Consider the following 26,422-nt stretch of genomic DNA (forward strand, 5'->3'; position numbering starts at 1 on the left):
CACCCCCTCCTCCTGTGCTAGGACACAAACACATACACACAGTTTTTCAGACAATTTAGCCTTTATTTTTGAAAATAATTCTGTAGCTTCAACTTTCTTCCATGAACCGAGGTCAGGCCAGAAGCAAAAACACACACATTGCTCTCCAACTTGCCATCCTCATCCTAATCTGAGCAGATAAGGATATGCCCCGGAGACAGCGGAGGGAGGCAGGAGCCATCCTGTCTTGGCTGTTCTACCTCACCCTGGGAAGGCCACCAGAAACCACAACCTTTAGGGAGGAGCCTGTGCACCAAACCCCAGGGGAAAAGGGACACAAGGAGCTAATCTCTCTTCCACAAAGCCAGCATGAAACCTCCTAGAGCAAAAGGGAAGGGATCAATTTTTAGAAAGGTCAGGATCCAGGAACAGAGTCTGTTTCTTTGAGGCAGGATGAGGGAGGTATGTCCCAGCACACCAAGGCTTTCCCCCTACCACCTTTCCCCCAACTTCTGCAGACAAACTGAGGAGACGTCTTGCTTTCCCCCTTCAACTTCTCATCTTAGAATCACAAATTGTTAAGCTGCAAGGAAAGAAGAGCAGAAAGGAGGTCAGGGATAAGGAGAAGAGTAGAAGAGAAATAAGAGTAGGTGGCAGTAAACCCTGAAAGCCTAACAGCTCCACCCAGACTCTGATGATGAAACCCCTTTGGTTAGTTTCATTTTGGCCACAGATAAGTCCCCTTTTCAAATAACCCAGCAACCCCTCAAATTGGGGGAAGGTAGGGGTGGGGAGCAGGTATAGGAGGTGAGCTCACACCCTGGCTGGAAGAGCCGGGACAGGGGAAAGAGAGCTGGTCAAGAGAACTAAAGTTGCTCACCTCTCTGCAGATGCTCTAGGAGAAAACCTGGAACGTGGAAGTCTATGGCTCCAACATGCCCAAGTCTCTCCCCTACCACACAGTGGTTTCTTGCTTAATACTGCTCAACATATCCCAGGAAGTTTCCCCTGATGTGACCCCCCCCCCCCTTGAGAATGGGAGAATAACCCTCACCTTATCCTCTGTGCTTCTGAATGCCACTCGAAAAAAGAAGAAAAAAAGAAAAAAAAAGATAAATGTACCCAAGAGAGACACACAGAGAGGGCGATGCAGCCCAAGGACACGGTCCCATCTCATCCCATGATATGGCAAGGAAGGAGCCCAGGAGGAACAGACAGGCACCGCTAATTCCAGCTAGGATCATAGCCATCCCAGGTCTGTGGGGGAGCCAGGTGGACACGGCGGCCCCGGAATAGGAAGCTGACAATGCCCCGGTAGCCGGCCCTGGGAACACCAGACTTGAGGTCATCCATGACGCCCAGGGCTTTGGCAAAGGCCTTGAAGCTGTCCCTGCCTGTGTACTGCACCCGCACCTCCCCCAGCTCGTTCTGCTCACTGGTCCTCACTTTCTCCACCTGCAGCAGGGGAGCCCCATAGACACGGGCAAGGAAATCTCGGTCATAGGTCTCCTGTCGCAGATATGAGAGATCCAGCTGGGTGAAGGGCACGAAGTGCTGGTTCAGCTTGATGAACTTGAGGTGCTGGTCAAAGAACTGCCCGTGGCTTACACCCTTGCGGCCAAAGGTCATCGTTCTGGAGATTTCAGGTCGCACACAGGCCCGGCCCTGCCGCTGCTCAGGCCTGCGCATCCAATCATCCCAGAAGGCCCTGGGCCACTTGGGCTCCAGCTCAGCCCAGAGCTCAGCCAACAGCAGCCAGCCCAGGCCAGGAAAGAAGTCTGTGCGGTAGAGCAGCTCTGGCTTGCTCGAGTCCACCATCTGCTCCTTGCCATTGTCATTCCAGGCAGACACACACCAAAGGGAGGGGTCGGCCTTCAGCAGCGGGTAGGTGGCCTGGAAGTACTCGAAGAAGTCTGGCGCCACCTCCAGGTCATCCTCCACCACCACAGCTGCTGAGAACTTGAACCTATGGAAGACCTGGCCCAGTGCCCAGCGGTAGTGCCGTGCAATCTTATAGTAGCCCTGGAACTTGCGGTGGTCTGGGGGCACCGCAATGTTGCTCAGGTCCGGCTGCCGGATATGCGTGACAGCACTGCCATAGGAGGCGATGACCTGGGCTGTCTCCTCGTGCCCGCAGTCCTGGCTGACGATTATGGGGAAGTGCTCAGCCGAAGGCCGGTAGTGCAGCAGCTTGTCCAGGCAGCGCCGGACAGTGCTGCGGTCACAGGCAATGACCAAGATGGGGATCACGGCTGGTGGTGAGGACACAGGCACACGTGGTGGGATGGGTGGGGCAGCAGTGGGCACCCTCCACCTCTGGCTCCACCGAGCATGATGCTCCCTGATCTGCTGCAGCAGCCCCCTCTGCCTTTCCAACTCCACCTGCGCGTCCTCGGCCAGGCGGATCACCTCGCGGGTGAGGCTGGCGGGATCATCATCCAGAGAACTGTCAGAGGGCAGCCTGCCAGGCGCTGGGCGTGTCCAGAAGAAAAGCAGCAGCAGGGCATTCCAGGCCACAAAGAGGATGGCGCCCCACAGCACAAGCCCTGCAGACTGCTTCTTCAGCATCCTGGCCCCCGAGGGGGTGGCAGGCAAGGGTGGGGCTCAAGGCTGCCCTTGGCTTGCCTAGTTCACTTCCACAGCTCTAGGGATGCTTTCTCTGGACCTCAGGATTAGGAAGCAGCCATGCACCTGAGAAGACAGAGAAAACCAATCTTCATCACAAAAGCATGGGGCTGTCCTAGGGGGAGGAATGCAGGATGGGAGAGGAGGGAGCCCAGGAGGTGGACTCCAGAGCTCTCTTAGAAAAGAACAGCCCATCTCCTAATCTGGGATGAATGGGGCAGGACAACATACTCTCCTCACTCCAAAAGGAGTCCATGTGTCCTCAGAAAAGCAATGTGGTTTGAAGGGAAAGTAGAAAGTGATGTTGTAAAGGAGGAAGCAAGGGAACCCCACTTTCCCTTCCATACCTGACAGATTTCATTTCCATCTTCCATCCAGAGTTTAGGGGCAGGGGTGGAGGGGAGACCATCTGACTCTCATTCCTCAAATCAAACTGCTCAAAGATTATTGATTTAAAAACTCTAATATCACACCTCTGGGCTAAAATCAACACCCTACCTAAAAAGGAAGCACTAGAGACATTCCTACAAAGGTCAGGGGCAAACTAAGCTGCCCACCATGTATATGACTAACATTCTGCTAGAGGGATCAGCCAATGTGAATGGGCTACAGAAGAAAAAAGCAGAAGTGGAAAAAGAAACATGACTATCTCTATTTATTGATACTGTAAGAATATGCCTGGAAAACTGTAGAGAATTAATGATAAAACCACCCCAAACAACTGAAGAACTGAGCAAAGTAGCAGGATATAAACATTAACACGCAAAAATAGGCTTCAGATAAACAAAAAATAACTCATTAGAAGAAACAATGGATGAGAAAATCCTATTTACCCTAGCCATGAAAATGATAAATTAAGAATAAACTTAAGAAATATTCAAAACCTACATGAACAAGATGATAGGTCCTGAAAGACACAAGAGGACTTAAAATCCCTTGTTCTTAGTTATGACACCTCAACATCATCAAAATCTGAATAAAAATCAATTTCCTGGGAGCTAGACAAAATGACACTAAAGTTCATGTGAAAAAAATAAACATACAAGATCTAGAAAAATAATGAAAATGAGGCATGAAAGAGGGACTAGCCCTACAAGCCATTAAAATACTACATATTACACAGCTTCTATAATTAAAACTATGTGAAAAATAAACTCAAAATGGATAAATGACCTGAATGTGAGACAGGAAACCATCAAAACCCTAGAGGAGAAAACAGGAAAAGACCTCTCTGACCTCAGCCGTACCATCCCCAAAGGCAAGAAAATTAAAAGCAAAAATGAACTGTTGGGACCTCATGAAGATAAAAAGCTTCTGCACAGCAAAGGAAACAATCAACAAAACTAAAACGCAACCAATGGAATGGGAAAAGATATTTGCAAACGACATATCGGACAAAGGGCTAGTATCCAAAATCTATAAAGAGCTCACCAAACTCCACACCCGAAAAACAAATAACCCAGTGAAGAAATGGGCAGAAAACATGAATAGACACTTCTCTAAAGAAGACATTCGGAAGGCCAACAGGCACATGAAAAGATGCTCAACGTCGCTCCTCATCAGGGAAATACAAATCAAAACCATACTTAGATATCACCTCACGCCAGTCAGAGTGGCCAAAATGAACAAATCAGGAGACTATAGATGCTGGCAAGGATGTGGAGAAACAGGAACCCTCTTGCACTGTTGGCGGGAATGCAAACTGGCGTAGCCGCTCTGGAAAACAGTGTGGAGGTTCCTCAAAAAATTAAAAATAGACCTACCCTATGACCCAGCAGTAGCACTGCTAGGAATTTACCCAAGGGATACAGGAGTACTGATGCATAGGGGCACTTGTACCCCAATGTTTATAGCAGCACTCTCAACAATAGCCAAATTATGGAAAGAGCCTAAATGTTCATCAACTGATGGATAAAGAAATTGTGGTTTATATACACAATGGAGTACTATGTGGCAATGAGAAAGAATGAAATATGGCCCTTTGTAGCAACGTGGACGGAACTGGACAGTGTGATGCTAAGTGAAATAAGCCATACAGAGAAAGAGAGATACCACATGTTTTCACTCTTATGTGGATCCTGAGAAACTTAACAGGAACCCATGGGGGAGGGGAAGGAAAAAAAAAAAAAAGAGAGAGAGAGGTTAGAGTGGGAGAGAGCCAAAGCATAAGAGACTCTTAAAAACTGAGAACAGGGGCGCCTGGGTGGCTCAGTCGGTTAAGCGGCCGACTTCAGCTCAGGTCATGATCTCACAGTCTGTGAGTTCGAGCCCTGCGTCGGGCTCTGTGCTGCCAGCTCAGAGCCTGGAGTCTGCTTCCGATTCTGTGTCTCCCTCTCTCTGACCCTCCCCCATTCATGCTCTGTCTCTCTCTGTCTCAAAAATAAATAAACGTTAAAAAAAAAAAAAACTGAGGGCTGATGGGGGGTGGGAGGAAGGGGAGGGTGGGTGATGGGTATTGAAGAGGACATCTTTTGGGATGAGCACTGGGTGTTGTATGGAAACCAATTTGACAATAAATTTCATATATTTAAAAATAAATAAATAAATAAAACTATGTGATACCAGTAGGTTAATAGATTATCCAAAGGAATACAATTTAAATTACAGAAATAGACCCCAAAACATGTAGAAACCTAATATATGATACAGGTGATATTTAAAATTACTAGGGCAAAAAAATATCTTATTAAGAGTGTTATAACAATTATATAGCTATTTGGAAAAATAAAATTACATCTGTGCAAAAGAATGACTTCCAAGTGGATTAGAGATCTAAATATAAAAAATATAACTATACAAGTGCTAGAAGAAAATACGGGTCAATTCCTCTATAACCTGGGTAGGGAGAAAGGCTTTCTAAGTATGATTCAAAATGTAGATGCAGTAATAAATAAAACATTTTTTTTTAAGAGTTTTTTTTTTTTTCAACGTTTATTTATTTTGGGGACAGAGAGAGACAGAGCATGAACGGGGGAGGGGCAGAGAGAGAGGGAGACACAGAATTGGAAACAGGCTCCAGGCTCTGAGCCATCAGCCCAGAGCCCAACGCGGGGCTCGAACCCACAAACCGTGAGATCGTGACCTGAGCTGAAGTCGGACGCTCAACCGACTGAGCCACCCAGGCGCCCCAATAAAACATTTTTGCATGATAAAAACACCATTAGCCAAGTCAAAAGACAAACTGGGGAAGAATATTTGCAATAAACACACAAATATACAAATATACAAACAAAAAGCCAATACCCTAAGAGACAAAGAACTTTTACACTGAGGAGGTAAAAAGCCAAAACTCTGTCTTTAGACAAGGGCAACTCACAAAAAGACACTGAAATGGTCCTTACACATATGAAAAGATATTCAAGCTCACTTATAACAGAAAAATGCAAATTAAACTATATTAAGAATTTCTCACCTATCAGACACAAAAATTCAAACCCTTGTCCTTTTATTAAGACTGTCAACTGAAAGACACAAGTTCTTAATTTTAATGATAATCAGTTATCAGGGGTTTTTATCTTTTATGGATCATGCCATTGGCATTGTATCTAAGAAATCTTTGCCCAAATCACAAATATCTTTCCTTGTTTTCTTTTGTAGGTTTTATACTTTTAGGTTTTACATTTAGGTTCATTTTGAGTTAATTTTTGTATATAGTATGAGGTATGGAACTAATGTCCTTTCAGAGCATTCTGGCAGTTTGTTAAAATGCTAAACAGAAGATAACCATACCACCAAGTCCACTCTTAGATATATAGTCAAGAGAAATAAAAACACATGTCCATACAAAAATTATCTGGAATGTTTATGCAGCTTTATTCATAATCGCCAAAAACTGGGAGAAACCCAAAGGCACATCAACAGAGGAATATGGATAAACAAATTGTGGTTTACCTGCAAAATGGAATAATATATAGTAATAAAAAAGAATAAACTACTGATACACACATGGATTAATCTCAAAATAACTGTGATATGTGAATGGCCAAAAAAGAGCACATACACTGATTCCACTTATATAAATCTCCAGAAAATATAAAATAATCTATAGTAGCAAAAAGCCGATCGATGGTTGCCTAGGCATGGAGACAATGAGGACAGTGAGCGGAGGTATCACAAAGGAACAAGAGGAAACTTTGTGGGTATGGATGCAATTTATTCTATGTCAATTATACCTCAATAAAACTTTTTCTTTAAAAAAAAAAAAGGCAGGGGCGCCTGGGTGGCGCAGTCGGTTAAGCGTCCGACTTCAGCCAGGTCACGATCTCGCGGTCCGTGAGTTCGAGCCCCGCGTCAGGCTCTGGGCTGATGGCTCAGAGCCTGGAACCTGTTTCAGATTCTGTGTTTCCCTCTCTCTCTGCCCCTTCTCCGTTCATGCTCTGTCTCTCTCTGTCCCAAAAAAAAATAAATAAACGTTGAAAAAAAAAATTTTTTTTTAAAAAAAAGGCAATATTGGGCTAAATGACAAAATTGGAATATAGACAATTAAAGTATCAGTGTTGATCAACTGAGAGCCATACTGTGGTTATGAAAAATAATATCCCAATTCTTAGGTAAATTAGACTGAAGTAATTAGGAGAGCCAAGAAAGCAACTTCTCAAATGGTTCAGAACACAAATATCATGTATACAGAGAGAGAGAGAGAGAGAGAGAGAGAGAGAGAGAGAGATCAAATGCATCAAAATGCTAATAGGTGAATCTGAGTAAAGGGATTAAAAGTGCCCTTATACCATTTTAATTATTGCACCTTTTTTGTAAGTTTGAATTTATTTCCAAATAAAGTTTCTTAAAATCGATATGGGGACATGGCCCAAAGTTCTGACTAGCTTTGTCCAATATAGCCCAAGTTAGGCACATCAGTAGGGGCAACTAAAACAATCCCTTTGTCCTGAACTCCCTAATCATTCAATGACATGCATCACACACCTGCTGTCTGCCAGGCTCTGGGAAGGGACTGGGACACACATCTTACAAGAAAAAGGCATGGTCCTACCAACCCTCTCACTCTATCAGAACCCACTATTTGGAAGAATCTACCACACCCTCCAATTCCCAGGTAGCTGCCATAACAATCCACACAACTCTGTCCCTGGCCTTCCCACTTCTGGTCTATACCCTTCACATCCTAAAGTTTCAGGTATGTTCCCTCTTGTGCCCTGCTGCTCTGCCAGCTACCCCTTGCCTCACAGCCACCAAAAAATCTGGGCTTCTCTGCTAGTTACCCTTTGCCTCACAGCCACCAAAATCTCGGATTCCAGATCTCATCTCTGTACTTCTGGGCTCTTGAGCAGGCAGATCCAGTGTTAAAGGACCAAAGTATTGATCCTGAAGGGTCTCTAAAGGAACCTAGATTCTGTCTCCCTTCTGGGGGGACTACCCCAGTCCCTGCCAGCACCACCACCACATGTTGTCCTCTGAGAAACCATCTACCCCACAACTCCATAGCACCAGTCTCCTCAGAAAACTCAGGTCCATTTCCGTTTTACTGTATCATTAAATTCCCATGTTGTCAGTGCTCATATACAAATCAAGGTTTCCTAGAAGAAGAGAGAGACAACAGATTTCCAGTTTCTTCCTTGCTGCCACAATGTGGTCCATGTTGGAACTTTCCCTCCAATCTTACGGCCAGGATTACCTATCCCCCAAATAGGGAGGTATTTCTCCTGCCTCCTAACTGACTGGGCAGGAAAAGTCTTTAGATAAAGGGATGGAGGAAAGAAAAGAGACTGAATTCTATCATCTGAAATGTTACCTCAAGGCTGGAGGAGCAGAACCATCTCTGACTTATCCATGAGCCACCTCAGACTGGTGGCAAAACCCCAAGGGACACCATCCTCACAACCCTGCAGATGACAAGTAAAAGCCTTCACTCTTCTCCAGACATTGGGAATTAGGTGGCCCACATCCACTTCCAGAGGCCTCTGCTCACCTATCCTTCTAAGCCATGCAGATCAAAGCAATTTTCTCAGTCCCTCAGAGGACTGGATTCTTAGCAAATCTGTAAACATTAAGAGTGGCTGGATAGCCCACAGGAAACCGCTGCTCCAGTCCAGTCCAGGCCTCTACCTTAGCCCTCAGGACTTAGTTCGCCAGACTATGACCATTTTTTCTAAATTGTAAAACAGAACTTGTTCCTCTTTCCATAAGAGAACACAATACCCCTATTCCCAGGCTCCACTGCTTCTCTACACAAACTTACCCAGAGTCCCAGAGCAGTTTCCTACTGCTTCTCCACACACTCTCCAGGACAGGATCCTCTGCTCTATATGGAAGTTAATGAATGGTGTGTGCATACACAAGCACATGCACTCCCCAGCAGCTGGCTGTGACTGAGGGGTGATAAAGCACCAAGGGCCAGCCCAGCCTGTAGCCAGCAAGCCCACACACTCATCCAGAAAGTGCTGCTCTCAGTCCTACCATCAGGAGTAACAAGGGCAAGCCAAACAGCTCAGGGCAATGTGTGGTACCACCCTATGTTTTTTCACATCTCTAAAACTCAATCTTCTCACCTCTAATATGGAAATAATAAGAAGAAGAAGATAGAAATCAATCACTGGGTTGCCGTAAGGATTGGGTGAGATAATCTGCATCAAGTATTTAGAACAGTGCCCAGTTGTGATATAAATGCTAACCACTTATTCCTCTGTTCCCTCTCTAGCTGGCTGGCTCTCTTTGCTCCACTGTACTACATCCTTCTGGGCTACAAACACATAAGCCTGCCTCAGGGCCTTTGCACGTACCTGTATGACTGGTCTGATCTTCCCTCTCTCCTTCACTTGGTGTACTATGACTCATGTCTCTGCCAGGGAAGGTATCAGACAATATGAAGTCTATCTCCCCTTCACAAACACTGACATCAGTGCAATCTCTTGCTCAGGATCTATAAAGTTCCCTCAGCTACAAGCTATTCAGGATGGGACCAGCTCCCCCACTGTAGCCAAGCAGCTGTGCTAGGATCCTGGACCATCAAGAGATTTGCCGATGACCTAAAAAGTGACTTCTGTGTGGATGTCACTCACCCACAATTCCTTAACTGCCATTCCCAAGCCCAAAAAGCACCAAAAAATTGAGTTTTCTACACTCATTTGGCAGTAAAACCTTTGGTGAAATCTGATGTGATCTAATGTAAGACTATTTATAGCATTTATTTATCTCATTTAGTGAGACTATTTATACATTTTGCCACAGAAACCAAAATGTTGGATTATGGTGTGCTGTTCCACATTTTATACTACATCATAAACGTACTAGATCATCTTTTTAAAATCCAAAAAAATCCTGAATTCTGAAACATATCCAGACCAAGCATTTTAGAATTATGAAAATGTAAGAGACAGCTACTCATTCACTGCCATAGTTCCATTTCAAGCCCACAAACCTTTAAATTGAACCCTCTTTCCTTATGAAATACTGTTTTAAGCCTGAACTCTTGATAGTTTCTCAGATAGTTTACCTATCGCTAATCTCACGTCCCTCTAAGCAACCTTCCCAAAAGCAACAGAGCATCCTTCTTAAAGTACGCACCTCGTCACAACACTAACCTGCCTTAAAAACCATCAGAAGCTACCACTGCCCACAGAATAAAACTCAAATTCATTATGACACGCAAGGCCTTCACAGAAAATTAACTCAAACATCGTTTTTTCAACCTCACCTCCAATCCCTAACCCTATGAACCCCACACTCTGGCTTCAGCAAGCTACTTACTTCCCCCAAAGAGTACACTTGTATGAGCTGCAGTCTTTGCTCCAGCTGTTCTTCATCTTGAGACATTACCTATGGCCCCAGTGCAAGCACTCAACACATCCATAACATCTCAGGCAGAGCCAGCCAGGCCTTCCCACAACTACACTCACACCACACTCTCCCCACACCTCCTGTTTCTCCCCTCCACACTGTAACAAAATCTGTGGTTGTGCTTACATGCCTCTCACCTTACTCCTTAGGAAAAAGTCTCTGTGACCTCTAAGCCTATTACAACTCTTGGCACATGTATGAAGTTCAAGTGGCTAGATGGGAGACTGCTTGCATTATTAGCTAGATCAGCGAGAAAGAAGACCAAACCAGCAGCACAAGACTGAAGGATTACATTTTCCAAAGATGATCACCACATACCCCATCCCACATGCTTTTTTTACAAAGATGTAATGCCATTCCTCCCACTAGAGGTGGGGGAGATGGGGTCTATGTTCCCTCTCTTTGATCTGTGACTATGGAGGAAGTAACCATACATGATTTGCAAAACTAGTCCATGAAAGGCAATAGTTTCCACCTGTTGCTCCTGAGATGCCTGCTGTTTGAATGCAGCCACAATGGTTAGAGGAAGCCCAAGCCACATGGACAGGACACCTATAGGTATTCCAGCTCACAACCCAAACTAAGGTTCTAGTAGACAGCAAGCATCTGAAAGGTTTGATCCCAGCCCTGGCCACATCTGACTTCAACTGCATAAAAGACCATGACCAAGAACCACATACTAAGATAGGAATAAAATGATTCTGTTGTTTTAAGCCTTAATATTTTGATGTGATTTGAGATACAGCAAAAAGTATCTGAAATAATGAGTAAAAGAGAATCTAAGTAGCTTTGAAAAGCACAGCCAAGTGTTCTTCCTGTCCTCTGTGCTCACGCCCCAAGTCCAAGTTGAGGCCTGCCTCAACTCATATTCCTTTCCTTATTAGAAGCTATTGTTGAATAAAAACATTTAATGGCTTAAATCAATAGCAATCATTTATTCTCTCTCATAGTTCCAACAGGTCAGGAATTTGGACAGTGAAGCACAGAGGAGATGACCTGTCTCTACTCCATGATGTCTGGGACCTCAGCTGGAAGATTCAAAAAGCTGGGGCCTGGCTTAAAGGCTTATTCTGTCACATGTCTGCAGGTTGATGTTAGCATGGTTAACTGAAGTGCTGGCTGCAACACATCCACGTGGCCTCTTCACGTGGCCTGGGTTTCCTCTGAACTCGATGGCTGGGTTCCAAAGATGAGTGTTCCAAGAAAGAGAGTAAACCAGGTGAGACTATATCCTTTTCATGATCCAGCCTTGGATCACTTCTGCCTACTCATAGGTCAGAGGAATCATGACTGCCTCCCCATACTCAAAGGGAAAAAACCACAGATCCCACCACTGGTGGGTGAGAACAAAGTCCAGTTGTAACAACAAGTGGAATGGGATATTGATGGGGTGACTATTTTGGGACAAAACAATCTGCCACACCTTCCTTTTCTAAAATAGAACAATAGTCCTTTTAACCCTGACCCAAGTTCCTGAGGTTGTTATTAATGACATTTGCCTGCAAGGCACAGAAATCAAAATTAGTTTTGATTTGCTAGAATTTTTACACTCTTTAACCAAGTGACACAGCTGATCCACACTACCAAGTACAAAGACATCTGCACTGTGGTGCAAGATGAGTGAGCATTTTGGGTGTATAAAACCCTCAGCCAAAACCCTCAGGAGGCTATAAGCAGATCCCACCAATCCCTATGGGTCTCAATTTCTTCCTCTGAAGGACTGCCTAGAAACTGTGAGATCCCTAACACTCTGATTCCATGGTATTACCTCTGTAGCTAGTCCTCCATCTCTGGCAAAAATATTTCTTAAACAGCAGAACACCAGACAGTCAACTTCTCTTTGTGAGCAATAATGGAGAAGTCATACTTAGATTAAAAAAAGTATGCAAGTTGAAGGAATGTTGACAGGCTTTCCCTTCTATCTTTATCTTGCTTAGTATGTTAAAAAGCACTGCCTAAAAAACCCAAAGGATAGAATACACCACAGATAATGGAGACCAAACTGAATTTCATTATGAGCCCTCTGCTAGACTCCTGCATCATGTATAAGGCTCCATAATTTCACAAGAAATGAAAAGAAATCAGAGAAGATCACTAAGTAATTCAAGAACTTACAGAATAAGACCTAGGAGGAAGGGATGCGGGTTATTCATCCTGAAAAAGAAAACGCTAAAAGAAGTATGATGTTGGTGTAGCAAAAAGCATGATGGCCTGGGAAACCAGGTAACCTTGGGCAGGTCACTTGACCCACTTGTTCCTTGGTTCCCATAATTTGAACAGGGATAGAGTTGATTTGGCTCTTCTCCACGTTCCCTGGTTTCTAATGATGAAAAGGACAGCAACAATCTCCTCAATGTCCCAAACAGGAAATTAGTTTAACCTGTCACATAGGCCACTTGAGGTTAAACATAACTACAATACTAACTCTGAGAGAAGGACACAGAAGCAGGAATCCAGGAGAGCGCAATGGTCTCCAATAATGGGGTCAGACAGGGGTGATTCACAATGAGAGGCAGACTCGGGATGTAAGCATCTAAGAGAAAAGGCTCCGTGGTCTGAAAACTATTACAAACGACAGAAAATAAAGCTGCATCTCTCATTCGTGGACGACCTAAAGCTAAGAGTAATTAAACAGGCCACAGGATCAAGGGTTAACCAAGGTGGAGCCTCACCCTGGGGCTCACTGTTCAGTACAAACACAGATCAGCTGGCCACACAGCCCCTCTGCTCCACAGTTTATAAGATTCGGGGGGGGAGGGGGGAAGGCCTGCACGTCTCAGGAGGCCCCAACTCCACACACGTGAGCTAACAGGAGGAAAAAGTTTTCTTTCCAGTTTACGTATTTTCACATTGTGTCAATTCTTCCTGGAGGCTGAGGAAAAAGAACCCTAGAGGAAGGGACGCTGGGTGGGGATTGGGGAAAGGCCACCTCCCACTGCCGCTCCCCAAACCCTCTGCAGCAATCCCACCCCCTCTGGCCGTGCACCCACGTACGCCCTAAGGCCGAGTTTCACAACCGCTTCCCTCCCGGTGGAGCCTGCCCGCCCTCCCTCCAACAGCTGGAGGCCCGGATTCCGAGAGCGGAACGCGGAGTTCGACTTCCCGGCTAGAGAGGGGTGCGCGACCGAAACCCGGGGCGGGCCGGGCCAAGTCCTCTCTGAGGCTCCCGGGCTGTCGGGGGACACGAAGTGCTCGGAGAGGAGCAGCTTCTCAAGCCGGGACCTGAACTCCTGGAGCGCCCTCTCCACTCCCGCGGGGCCTCCTTCAGTTGGACCTCCATGCCCTCCCTGGGACAAGCCTCAGAGCGGAGAGACGCCGACGTTTCAGGCCCCTACTCACCAGGTCCTCCCAACTTCCCGGCCCTGAACCTGGACCGCCCCGGGGCGCGGGGAACAATCCCGGTGCCCCGGCGCGTTCCAGGCGCTCGCGCGGGTGCCGGCGCCGGCGCCTTCCTCCGGGCCGGCCCTTCCTACACGAACCGGACCCGCCCGCCGGGCGAGCAACGTGGCCCTTCCCCGGTAAGGGCGGGACGGCGAGGGCCGAGGGGCGGGACCGGCTGCCCTCACTCGCCAGGGGCCCCTTTTTCCCGGGCCCGCCTCCTCCCTCCGCCCGACTCTTAGCAATCACCCTGGATTTCCTCAGAACTTGATGGCTGAGCATCCCAAGTTTTCCGAGGTTCTGAACTTCAGGAGGCGCTGTGTTGGCATCTGTTACCACAGGGACCTTCCCTTCTCCCAATCGCAATCCCACGGGTCCCCACTCACACCTTCGGACCCCTCCAGTGGAGACACCCTTCGCAGCCCCAGAGCTTGGAGCCTCATGGAATTGAAGGGGAAAGCCCTGGCTGAGGTAAGGCCAGGCAGCCGGGAGGGTGCATTCACCAAATCCAAGGCCAAGCGTCTGGGGCCAGCTCTCAGCAACCTGCTCAACGCTAGCTTCCGGGAAGGAGGAGTTGGGGGCAATAGGTCACAGGGTGGAGGGCTATGAGAACAAAAACCAGGGTGCCAAAAAGGAAGCCAGAGAGGAAACACCTGCTGCCAAAAGCAGAAGAGGGCCAGCTGTTGTTTCTTTTCTTTTTTTCTTTTTTAAATACTTCCATTTTGTTGTTTTTTTTTCCTTTCGAGGTGGGGAATGAGAGCTGTTAGTTCTAAGTACAAGAGCAGAGACAGACTTGTCCCTGGGGTAAGAACCATCAGACCTAAGGAGTAAAGGACTTAATCACAGGATTTTGTGGTAGCCCTGTGAAAGGGGGTGAGGGAGCACCCTGGAAGAGCCTTGATGTCTGTATCTGACCCTGGGAAGTGAGGGTGGAGAACTTAGAACTACTGGCTAATCAAGCACATGACTTTTCTGAAAAGGACTGAGTCCAGGGCCAGCCCTACCATGTGACCAGGACACACTCTGCAGGCAACAGGCCCTCCCCACAACCACTTCCCTCCTGTGTTCCAGAGCACATAGCAGGCAGAAACTTAGCAGTGTGTAGTTACTGACTGATTTTGCTCACTAACTTGTTTCTACATGAAACCAGGAATTACCAGGGTTCTAGAGAAACAAAAAGGCAGGGCATGCCCAAAAGGCACCCCATGCCTGGGGCTGAGGAAATAAACCAACTGCACAGAGGCCTCCTCATGAAGGACCCTCCTAGAAGCTCTGAAGAATATACATTAATCATTCTATTTCTTCAGATCAGGAGTGTGAATATCAAGGGTAAGTGACAACCAACTGACAGTTGCAAGACCTAGTGAGGAGCATGGCCATGTTTTAAACCCAGGCATCCCTACCTCCATAGCTGGCACTCATTCCTTCCTATCATGCTCCCTTGCTCTGAGATGGCTGTGTGTCCAACAACACAAGTGCACAGTGGGGCAGGAGGGAAGTCCTGGTAGAAGCAATTGGAGACTAGCCTGAAGGAGCAAAGTGAGAAAAGAGCTGACACCTCAGAGGCTGGACATGCGTGCATATACACGCGCGCGCGCACGTGTGTGTGTGTGTGTGTGTGTGTGTGTGTCTAAGGTTTCCAGCTGAGCTGATTTCATGGACCATGGTAGGAAATGCAAGCCCACGCTCATGTGCCAGCCAGCAGCCATGGTCTCTGCACTTCTGCCCTCTCTTTGTTTTCCTCATGAAGGGAGTTGGGGGATATGGAAGGCCTACACACTCACACTCCATTTCAAAGTAAGAAGGAAAAGGATAATTCCTAAAACTGTAGAAAGTTGGGAAACACTGGTTTGCAGATCCAAGATATCAGGAGCTAAAATCACCCTCCAGGACAAAGGACACAGTGGGATGCTGAAAGGTAGGGCAGACCAACCAGCCCACGAGATGTCACATTCCCACCTCTAACAATAATCCTTCTCTATCTAAGGCAGTTCAATGGGGAAAAGAATGGGGGACTGTTTGTGCACCATAACTCACACCCAATGACTACTGTCCTTTGTTGAAATTCCAAGGCTCACAGGAAGATCTTAGGGTAGAAATTCCCCAACTGCAAAAGAACTGTCCCAAGCAGAAAGAGCCTGGTTAGTGAATTGGGATGGGCTGAATTCTTGGATGGAAACAAGAGAAAACATTTGGTATGAGAGGCAAGAAGCCAGGGTGGTAAGTGCCAAGTTGACCTGGGAAAAAAGGCCCAGGCTTTTGATGGACATTTCATGAGGAGGTACTATGGAGGAGATAAAGGGCAGAAATAAGGAGATAGGTGCCTGGATTCTGGGAATGAAACTGGGATTCGAATATCTGAAAATGGAAGAAATCTGAAGATCTGGTCACAAGATAAGAGAAAATTAGAAGGGAAAATACTGTATCCTGCCCACCCCTACTACCTCCAAAAGAGGACTGGAGAGATAAAGAGAAGGAAGTGAAAATTATTCCAACTTCCCTCCCAGAAACTATACCTAAAATATCCTGAAACTTTTTACAATTTGGAAAGAATTCATGCTCTGAACTTAAGACAGATCTTTGCTGGAAACCATCAGAAGAAGTAAAATCAAAGTTTTAAATCAGTGTTGTGTCTGTTTTTCCCTCTCCCCTTCTCACAACATTCCCACTCCCCATGGAGACCTAGAAACACAGCTCATCAAGATCAATGACCAGTCAGCAATGTCTGTGAAATGGAACTTTTGGTTAGCTCTATGCAATTCCTTTTGGAAGACAGAATGGTATAAATAAATTCAGTTAAAACACACACACAACTTTTAGTTAAGTCTATCATTAAATCTTAAGGTCCTGGCTAAGTGGCCTGAGCATCCTGGTAACCCTATGAGAAGGCCAATGGCTGTCTCATGACAGGATCAGGCAGAGCACAGGACTAGTGCTTTCAGTGGAAATGACGGGAGAGGAATTCTGGCTCAGTCTAGGGAGGAAATATGTCTTATCAGAGAGGCTGTCTGAAAGGGCACTGAATTCCCCTCCCTGAAGGTTTACAGCAGAATCCAGATGGCCCTTGACAGGTCAGATGCTGTAAAAGCAGCACAGAACTGGGCAGGGGATTACAGGGTCTGCCTCTCCACACTTAGGCAAACCCTTTGTGCTCAGGACTTCTGCAGCTTCCCCTTACATACCAAACTGGGGAAATAATCCCTGCTCTCTCTTCCTCACAACAATGTGGTGATGGAAAACTGACACAATAGCCTGGACATTTCACATAACATCACTACAAACACAGCACAACTCTGTGGTACTTTAAGTGTTTCAAAGCACAGGCCTTTCAGGTAAGAAGAGGGCTGCAGACGCATCCTGGGGCCACATATCCCTTGCAAAGACTGGCATCAGGAATTTGCTGGGCCAAGTTGAAGGAGGTGACATGCCACCCTGAAATCCAGACCTTCTAAAGTAGAAGCTCGGCCTGAAAGGGGCTGCCCCAGAGAAGGAACAGCTCACTACTGGGGGAAGGCAGGCAAGAAAGAAAGGACAGGAAAAAAAAAACTAACTCATAAATACAGGATTTTCAGCTTGCAAATGAACCTAGTTATTGCCTCTAGCCCCCAATGAATGTGAGGTTCAGGTGGTTACACAGCCAGTAAGAGGCAAAGAGATGCTAGAAGCCAAGCTTCCTCCCCCACAACCAGGCCATTATACCCCACTATCTATCAAAATTCCCAACACATCTCCTTTCTGTTTGTTGTCGCTGTGAAAAGCAGGTATCTGGCATAGAAAAACTGGAGTTCAAGATAGGAAAGGGAAGGAGGTAAGAAGGTAATTATGAACAGGTTTGCTTTAAGTGGGAACGGAGCCTGCAAAAATATAAAGGGCTAAGAGATAACAGTCTGAAAAAACTGTCATCTAAAAGAACAGGAGAGGGGCACCTGAGTGGCTCAATCAGTTAAGTGGCCACTCTTGTTCACCACTCAGGTCATGATCTCACAGTTCATGGGATTGAACCCTACATCAGGGTTCCATGCTGACAGTGTAGAGCCTGCTTGGGATTCTCTTTCTCCCTCTCTCTCTGTCCCTCCCCTGCTGATGCTCTCTCTCTCACACACACAATAAATAAACTTTAAACAAAATAATAAAGTGGGAAACAACACCTTCTTTAAAAAAAAAAAGAGCAAGAGAGAATACCAGGATATGGCAAAGGAAGAAAAGGCCAGTACTTACTCCAAGAAATGGAGCTCAGTCTCCTAAATACACACTTGGCCCTTAGACTTATCTTTCCTCCACCCCTCTTTAATCTGCTACCTCAAAGAGGCATACTTGTCATAAGTGTGGAGAACCCTGAGGGCCAGAATCCCTCAATCACCTTTGCCACTTGATGATTCAGGTATTGTTTAAGAGCAACAGGATGAGACAAATTCAGGGTAGGCTTTTAATTGAGGACATCCAAGGCTTTTACCAGTACACTAATTCAATAAAAGAGCAGAATTCCTAATTCAGAGGTTTTTTTGTATATAACAATTATGCAAGCATTATCAAGCAATGTCAATGGTACTATTTCATAAGTACATGGCCCTGGATACTTTCCAAAATTTATCATTTCGTTTGCTCCCTGTAACAACCTGTGAGGGACCTGTAAAGTTACTTATCTCCATCTTGCAGGTGAACAGAACACTGGCAGAGCTTAAACCAACATATCTAGGGTTGCACACTAAGAAAGCAAGAGCTAGAACAAAAATCCAACTGATCTCAAACCTGTGTTCTGTCCCTGTTATCTGCATGAGATTTCATGGTCTAAACACCTTATAGGGGGAGAAGGAAGAAAGACAACTTAGGAAGTTATCTAGACCATTTTCTACCCTCCCGCTCAAAGGTAATTCTATTCAATTAGTTCCCCAAAACACAGCAGCCTGCTTCTGCCTGGGTAATCCGTTCTAGTCTTATTTAGCCCTAAATGTGTTGACTCAGTGTTCAAAAGACTCTTATAGATAATCTAACCAAGCCTCTCTTCAGAAGCTGAAATTATTTTCATGTTCGCCTGGGCCTAACTTCACAATTGCCATTGCCTACACCCCCTTACAAGATACTCCTTCTGCCTGGGTAAAGAGAGGCTGGGAACAGCCTCTCTAAGAGAGTGAAAGAGAGGTGAAGCTTCCTCTGTACCCATCAGAGTAAGGGTTCTCATCAGGCACTTCATAAATGGCAGCATCCCCAGACTTGCCCCACTCAACATTTTCTGCACAAAAGCAGTAAGACACCAAGTGGGAAGTGAGACAAGAACCTTACCTTTCTTCTCTTCTCTCAGCTGCTCCCCTGGAGATCATCAAACCCCCTTCCAGTACTCCATTTCAAAAACTTCAAATCCCAGATCAGATACACCAAACAAAGTGCAGCTTCTCTCCTGTTATCCAGGTCCAAAGTCCATGGCTGAGTGGACTCTGAGGGGGAGGAGTCTGGGGGGGAAGGGGTATGTCCAGGCCCCTCCCCCCCCAATGCAGGGTTCAGTGTCCCTCCCAGGGGTCTGTTACATTCCTTCATTCAGCTGGCTTATTAAGCTCAGAGTCTGGTGTTGGGCAGATCCCAGGTTCTATCCCATCTCTTGCTCAGGGAAGGGAAGTCATCCACTGTGAGGACTGGCCTTTCTGTCTTCTGCTGGGGTTCATGAGAAGAAACAGACCATAGAACCAGCATGGCCTGAAGGCTGATTTCAGTGTTAACCTGTGGAATATTTAAACATTGTGACACTCTCTAATCTATTATATGCCCAAATGGATTCCTAAGACTTCTTAACTATTCTTTTACTCTGCTCTATCATCAAAATACCAAAAGCACTAACAATGCATGTAGATGGTCTTCTAAGAAATATAGAAAAGAACATCCTCCTCCCATCTCCTTCTTGTCTTGTTATTACCATACACTAATCTCCTACATCTCCCAAGCTTCTTAGAGTGTTCAGTGTTTTCATCGTCCAGCTCTCCCTGAATGAACTAAATCCATTCCAGACCTAGATGCTGGCACCTTCCCCATGCATTCTTTGCTCTTTTCCCTTCACCCTCGCCTCCCCTCTGCATCCAAAACTGTGCCAGGGATGGAATTCCCAATCTCAGTCAAACTCCTTCCCGAGGCCACTGAGAGCACTCTGCTGGAACAGAGGCCTGAGTCCTGCCAGCAATAGCTACACAGTGTTCTAATTTTGCAGTCCGGAAGCCCACCCGCGTCGCCCCCTCTCTTCTAAGTTTATTCTAAACACACACACATGCGCGCTCACACACACACACACACACACACACACACACACCGGTCGCCCCCTCCCTTCTAAATTTATTACTAAACACACACACACACACCCTTCCTTCCTGTAGGGGCGTGGCGTTCACATGAACCCCCCCGCCCCCAAAATTTAACTCCTCCCACCCTCCTCCTCGGAACCCAGTGCTCCGCATTCAATGAGGAAGGGAGTGACACAGCGACCCTCTCTAGACTCTGACACCCACCTCTCTGCCGCCCGGACGACCCTCGCCCAATCTGCGCTAAGTTGTTACCTGGATCCCTCCCGCCCGGTCTTAGCAGGAAGCCTCGGCCCTCCCGAGAGCAGAGTCCAGGCCCCAGGTTAGGTCCCGAAAGCTGGCCCAGGCCCCACCCCCTCGACCCCCGGCGGCCAGGCCCTCCCCTCGCGCTCCTTTCCCCCCCTCCCACCATCCGCCGCAGCCACTTCCGCCCGTCCTCCGGAAGTGAGCGAGAGGCAACTGCCACCTCCCCACATCCCGCCTTGTTCTTCCACCACACCCCCCTCTTGCTCCCGCCTATCACCACCGCCACCACGGGAGCGCGGGATGTTGGTCTGCAGGGTTTGAAGCTGTTCTGCAGTCACTGTGAATAGGACTGGAGACGAGGTGTGAGCAGGACCGAGTCCGGAAGAGAACAGAGATGGGGGCCAAAGTAGCTGCCCTGCAAGAAGGGGCGGGGCAGAGAGTCCGGCGAAGGGATGGGGCGCACGTCACTTCGAGCTTTGTGGTAAGAAGAGCGCATGCGTCACGACGCCTCGGCCTGTCGCGAGAGTAGAAGCCGGTGGGCCTGGCGGGGTAGGACTTGGGCAGGAAGGGGGTGGGGCAGCTTGGCCCTGGTGCCCTCCTGAGGTCGCCTAGCAACAGCCTGCTTGACCTATGTGCTGGCAAAGGCCAAGGCAGCGCCCCTCTCCGGTCGTCCGTCCTCCCGGTGAGAAAAAATTGAGGAAGCACTGAAGCCAGTATTAACCGTTCCAGTGCTGACAGCTCTGTGGCAGTACCAAAGAAGTTTTATTTTGTTCATCGCTTACTTATCCTCGCTACTTCTCTCGCCTAGGTAGGACCTTTCATTGCGTCAAGGGAAAGAAAAGGGTAAGAATACTCTAAAATGAGTGCCCCGCGCCTTCACTACACCCTCCACGCACAGTGTGCGAAGCACTTTACATGGTTTACCACCCCTTGCACAGCAGACAGGTCAGCCTGAGGTTGCACGACTTAGGATGTGGTAGAGACTGGACTCCCAGGCTGTAACACTACCCAGTACTGCCGCTATCACGTTCCACCGGAGACCTCTCCCCGAAGAAACATTTCCACTCCTGCGATGGACTGCCAAGTTCCAAAATTGCCCTGGTAGCTTCTTTTCTAAATATATTGACCTGACTTGCTCTTGAGTTCAACTTAAATCCAAGAGTAATTTTTGGAGTTCATATGTCATCCCCTTAATGACATGTTCTAGAATCTTGCCAGGACTATGAACGAATTTGCAGCCTGTTTTCCCCTCATTTTTGAAAACACTAACCTAAGCTTCAGTCTTCTGGCATATCTTATGAGATGCTATGTTTTATAAGAAGGAATATATATATATATATATTTGGTCTTTATTTCATTCCTGGCTCAAAGTTCCTAAAACCCTTGGAATTTCCTAAGTGGTAAGAGCACTAGAAGCATCTTTTGTTCTAATATTTGGCCCACTGACCGTGGTCCTGACACAGGGCTTGTGAAACTTGAAATTTCCTGGGTGATGGGAAAGTCCTTTGTTCAAAAGAAGCCACTCTGGGTGGGCTCCTAGACAGCTCCTAGATGAGGGTTGGTTACTAGAGGGACAAGACATGATTCTGTGGAGATGGAAAAAGGGCTGAAAATGGGGTTCATGATTGATCACGCGTAAGTGATGAAACCTCCATAGAACTCCCAATAGTCAGGTTCCAAGAGCTTCCAGGTTGGTAAACACATCCATGTACTGGGAGACTGATGCACCCCAACTCCACTGGACAGAAGCTCCTGTAATTGGCACCCTCCCACACCCCACCCCATATATCTCTTCATCTGGATGTTCATCTGCATCCTTCATTATATTGGTGAATGTAAATAAGTGTTTTCCTCAGTTTTGTAAGCTGCTCTAGCAAGTAATTGAATCCAAGGGGAAGAGATCCTGGGAACCTCCGATTTGTAGCTAAGACAGAAGTTGTGGGAAACTTGGGGACCTGCTACTTGTGATTAGTATCTACAGTGTGGTCAGTCTCATGGGACTGATCCTTTAACCTGTGGGATCTGATGTAGCCAGCTGGTATCACAGAAGATTGCTTGGTGGGGGTGGGGAGGGGGAAACCCACTCATTTGGTGTCAGAAGTATCAGAAGTGAAGGGTTCTTTATGAGAAGGAAAGAAGACACATGAAAGAAAAGTCTGACTTGTTTGACTCTAAGCTGAATCCAAGAGGAGCTTTAGCTAATTTTTGGAGTTCATACGCTATCCGTTTAGTGACATATTCTAGAATATTGCCAGGACTGTGGATAGATTTGCAGCCTCGGGTTTTTCCCCCTTTTTGAAAACTGGAACCTAGGCTCCAGTCTTCTGGCTTAGCTTCTATTCCTGTGATTTCTGCAGATTCCCAGCTGTAATAAATTTGCATATTTTCAGTACTGGGAATGTAATAATTGCTGGGTCAGGAGTCTTGAAATGATTTATTGGGAAAGATGTCATCATACTATTAGAAACATTCTCTTTTTTTAACAATGTTTTAAATTTTCTTTATTTTGAGAGGTAGAGAGCAAGCAGGGGTGGGGCAGAGAGACAGAGGGAGAGAGAGAATCCCAAGCAGGCTCCATGCTGTCAGTAGAGACTCTGATGTGGGGCTGGATCCCATGAACTGTGATATCATGACCTGAGTGGAGACCAAGAGCCAGACACTTAACCGACTGAGTAACTTAGAAATGTTCTGAAAACAAAATTTATATTGCTACTACATGCAAACGTAATAGGTCCACAAATAAGTTATTTCCCCAATTTCAAACCTACTCCATCCAGCTGTCTTTCTCATCTGAATTAATGGCAACTGCACTTCATTTACTCAGGCCCAAAGCTCAAGAGCCATCCTCATACCTCTGTCACATCCTCTACCCAATCAGATTTTGTTGGCTGTACATTCAAACTATACCTAGTGTCCAACACCTCATCATCTCCACAGCAACCTCCATCCCTCACCTGATCAACCAGGTCTCTCTGCCATACTCCCTGACCCCCAGTAATCTAATCTCCATACAACAGCCAAAGGGATCCTGGCATTTCTCCACTCAAAACCATACCGTGTCTCCCCAGTTCACTTGGAATAAAAAGCCTGAATCCTTGGCCTACAGAGCCAAACACCAACTAACCGCTGATTACCTCTGACCTGCTCTCCCTTTGCTTACTTACTCTGACTCAGGCCCACTGCCTTCATTGCTTTTCCTTGAACCCATTTCAGGTTCTTTGCACTGGCTGTCCCCTTTGCTTATAAAGCTCTTCTAGATATTTCAGATATTTGCTTAATTCACTTCCTTACCTTTTTCAAACTTTTTCTCCAATGTTACCTCAGTGAGGCCTTCTCTGACCAACCCATTTAACCCTCCTCCTCACTCACAGCAGTGCCAGTTTCTCTTACTCTGCTCAAGTTTTTCCATAGCACTCACTTATCAACTAACATATTTATTATGTTTACTACTTCTTGCCTGTCCACACCTGCTAGAATATAAGTTCCATGAGGGGAGCCATATTTGGCTGTTTGATTCCTTGCTGTATCCCAAGTGCCTAGCTGTTAGTAGATACTCAACAAACATTTGTGGAATAAGTGAACACATAAATGAACTTGAACAACTATTTCCATGATAGAGTTTTCCCATCCCAGCCTTTCTCACCTGTAGATGCATGACATAGTTATGGGCATAGTATACATTATTTTGCACTATTAATTTTTTTCATACCATAGATACTGTCCACATTTCTAGATATTTATAATTAGAACCATTTTTGCTTTTTAAAGGTACTCAGATTTTTGCATGCTTGTTATAACAGTCAAACAGTATAGAGTAGTGTCAAGAAAAAGTTAATTATCTCCCTTCCTCCACTAATCACACCCTGCTAAGAGGACTACTTTTAAATTTAGTGGATATCCTTCCAAATATTTTTCTTAATGTTTTATTTATTTTTGAGAGAGAGAGAGTGAGTAAGAGCGGGGGAAGGGTAGAGAGAGAGGGAGACACAGAATCCAGAGAAGGCTTCAGGCTCTGAGCTGTCAGCACAGAGCCCTACACGGGTCTCAAACTCATGAACCGCAAGATCATGACGTGCGCTGAGGTCAGATGCTTAACTGACTGAGCCACCCAGGCACCCCCAAATATTTTCTATAGACACATATAAACATGTAATAGGTACAGATTTTACAGTTCAAAGACTGGTTATGCCTGAATTATAACTATTTTCTATAACTCAAGTCACTTTTAATTCTAGGCCTTATTACCTCTGATGGCAAAAAACCTAAGTCTAGTTAATTCAAGGTAAATGCTGACACTTTATGATTTGTTTATTTATTAATGTTCAGTTACAGTTTAATCCCAGTGAATTCAGAATTTATTAATGCCTTTTCTATCCTTTTACCCTCACATAATTACCTGTTTTTTAAAAATTATTTTAAAAGAGGGGTGCCTGGGTGACTCAGTTGGTTAAGCATCTGACTTCAGCTCAGGTCATGATCTAGCTGTCCGTGGGTTTGAGCCCAGCATCAGGTTCTGTGCTGACAGCTCAAAAATAAATAAACATTAAAATTGTTATAAAAGAAATGGACATGCATTACGGAAAAGCAGTAAACCATAAATAAGCAAAATGGAAAAAAAAAATCCAGAAGTAATCAAGCCTATATATATATATTTGTTCCATATATATATACATAGTTAGAATCATAATTAGCTTTAATTGCTTAATATTTAATATTTAATTGCTTAACATTTTTCCATGTCAAAAAATATACTTCTATGGCATTTTTAATGACTGCTTGGTATTCTATTATACAAATGTACCATAATTACAATCCCTGTTTTTTGTACATTTGAGTTGTTTCCAAATTTTCACTTTTGTAAAATTACTTGTAGCTAAATCTCTGTGCACATCCCTAATTATTTTCTTAGTATAAAATACTGAAACTGTTGTCAAAAGGTACACTCGTTTTTGAAGGTTTTTGATGCTACAGAAGGGCGGCACTGCTTTGACACCAGTGGGCAGGAGGGTCCTTTTCTCTACACCTGCCAACACTGTCTTTTCATTCTTTGTCATCTTTACCAACCTGATAGAAGAGTGGTTTTGTATTGCTTTTAAATTATGTTCTCATTACTAGTAAAGTGGAACCTGCTTGTATACATCACTTTTGTGAATTGTCTACTTGTATCTTTTGCCCATGGGGACTCATCTTTGTGTCACTCCTTTGCTAGAACTCTTATATAATATAAAATAAAATATTGTTACTTGTGCTGCAAATATTTTCCCAGTTTGTTACTTGCCTTTTAAATCTATCTTTGTGCTCATTTGATATTGTAGAAGTCAACAGCAGTTAGGCCAGAGGTCTGGTCTTGCTGCCTATGCTCTGCGTTCAGAATAAATTAATACTTAGGAGTAAACTAGAGACTTTTGTATCTGTTTTTGCCAATGTGGTATAAGGAGTGAATAATGGGACAGGACCACAATCTCCACACAGAAGGCCACAGAATCCCCAGGTGAAGGAGGAGGCGTTGGGGGATAATTTGTGTGTTCTGGAGAGCAGTGATACCCAATGCCTTCCTAGATTTTTGGAAATCTCAATTTTAAATGATCTGTCATCCCTATTTGTTATCCCTGTTGATACACACGTAATTATCATACCATGATTCTTCTGTGTCTGGTAGAGATAATCCTTACCATGGGCATGTTCTATCTTTGTCTTCTCTCTCACTTTCTCTTTGGCCTGGTTGGTATTCTTTCCTAAAACATCCTCTTTAATGTCTGATTCGTTAGTTACCATACCATTCTCTAAACTCTACTCCCTTCATTAATTCCAGGAGGTCAAGGTGGACTTTTCTGGAACACTGAAGATGGATATTCCCCACCCCCTTTTTCGTGTTCCTTGTGGCCTAAAAAAAGCCGGGGGGGGGGGGGGGGGGAGTCAGGAGGGCCAGAGTTGCACTACAAATACAGGACTGAAGAGGATGTGACAAGCTCAGACATCACCATAGCTAAGTGTAAAGCTGGACTTTTTACAGACACTAAGGAATCCTAGTAAAACCTAGAATATTAAGCAGAGACTTGAGATGAAGGTTGGATGGCAAGTGGCAGACTCTGGGGATTTCAGTTCAGTCATGGGATGAA

The 26,422-nt window shown here is 45.6% G+C and overlaps 1 protein-coding gene across 8 annotated transcripts; it reads right to left on the reverse strand.

Moving 5' to 3' along the window:
* Nucleotides 1–42: 42 nt before the first annotated feature.
* Nucleotides 43–20,741, reverse strand: MGAT1 (alpha-1,3-mannosyl-glycoprotein 2-beta-N-acetylglucosaminyltransferase). Of its 8 annotated transcripts, XR_001432292.3 has the most exons (4): nt 20,313–20,465; nt 19,057–19,488; nt 1,034–2,670; nt 43–562 (listed from the first exon to the last, which is right to left on the reverse strand). XR_001432292.3 is itself a non-coding variant. In XM_015086486.3 (3 exons), the coding sequence occupies exon 3, from the start codon at nt 2,545–2,547 to the stop codon at nt 1,204–1,206; it is 1,344 nt and encodes a 447-aa protein (XP_014941972.1). In that variant the 5' UTR covers nt 2,548–2,670; nt 19,057–19,488; nt 20,584–20,741; the 3' UTR covers nt 43–1,203. The 8 variants fall into 8 exon arrangements, 7 of the variants coding, with proteins under 7 accessions (XP_014941972.1, XP_014941971.1, XP_014941970.1 ...); XM_015086486.3 differs by lacking the exon at nt 20,313–20,465 and adding an exon at nt 20,584–20,741 and having other exon boundaries at nt 43–2,670; XM_015086485.3 differs by lacking the exon at nt 20,313–20,465 and adding an exon at nt 20,581–20,741 and having other exon boundaries at nt 43–2,670.
* Nucleotides 20,742–26,422: the final 5,681 nt, after the last annotated feature.

This window comes from Acinonyx jubatus, chromosome A1 (assembly GCF_027475565.1).
Source record: "Acinonyx jubatus isolate Ajub_Pintada_27869175 chromosome A1, VMU_Ajub_asm_v1.0, whole genome shotgun sequence".
Lineage (NCBI taxonomy): Eukaryota > Metazoa > Chordata > Mammalia > Carnivora > Felidae > Acinonyx > Acinonyx jubatus.

Bases quoted from the DNA above. Each gene is read 5' to 3' on its own strand.
- MGAT1 (XM_015086486.3), bottom strand. From the start codon at position 2,547: ATGCTGAAGAAGCAGTCTGCAGGGCTTGTGCTGTGGGGCGCCATCCTC.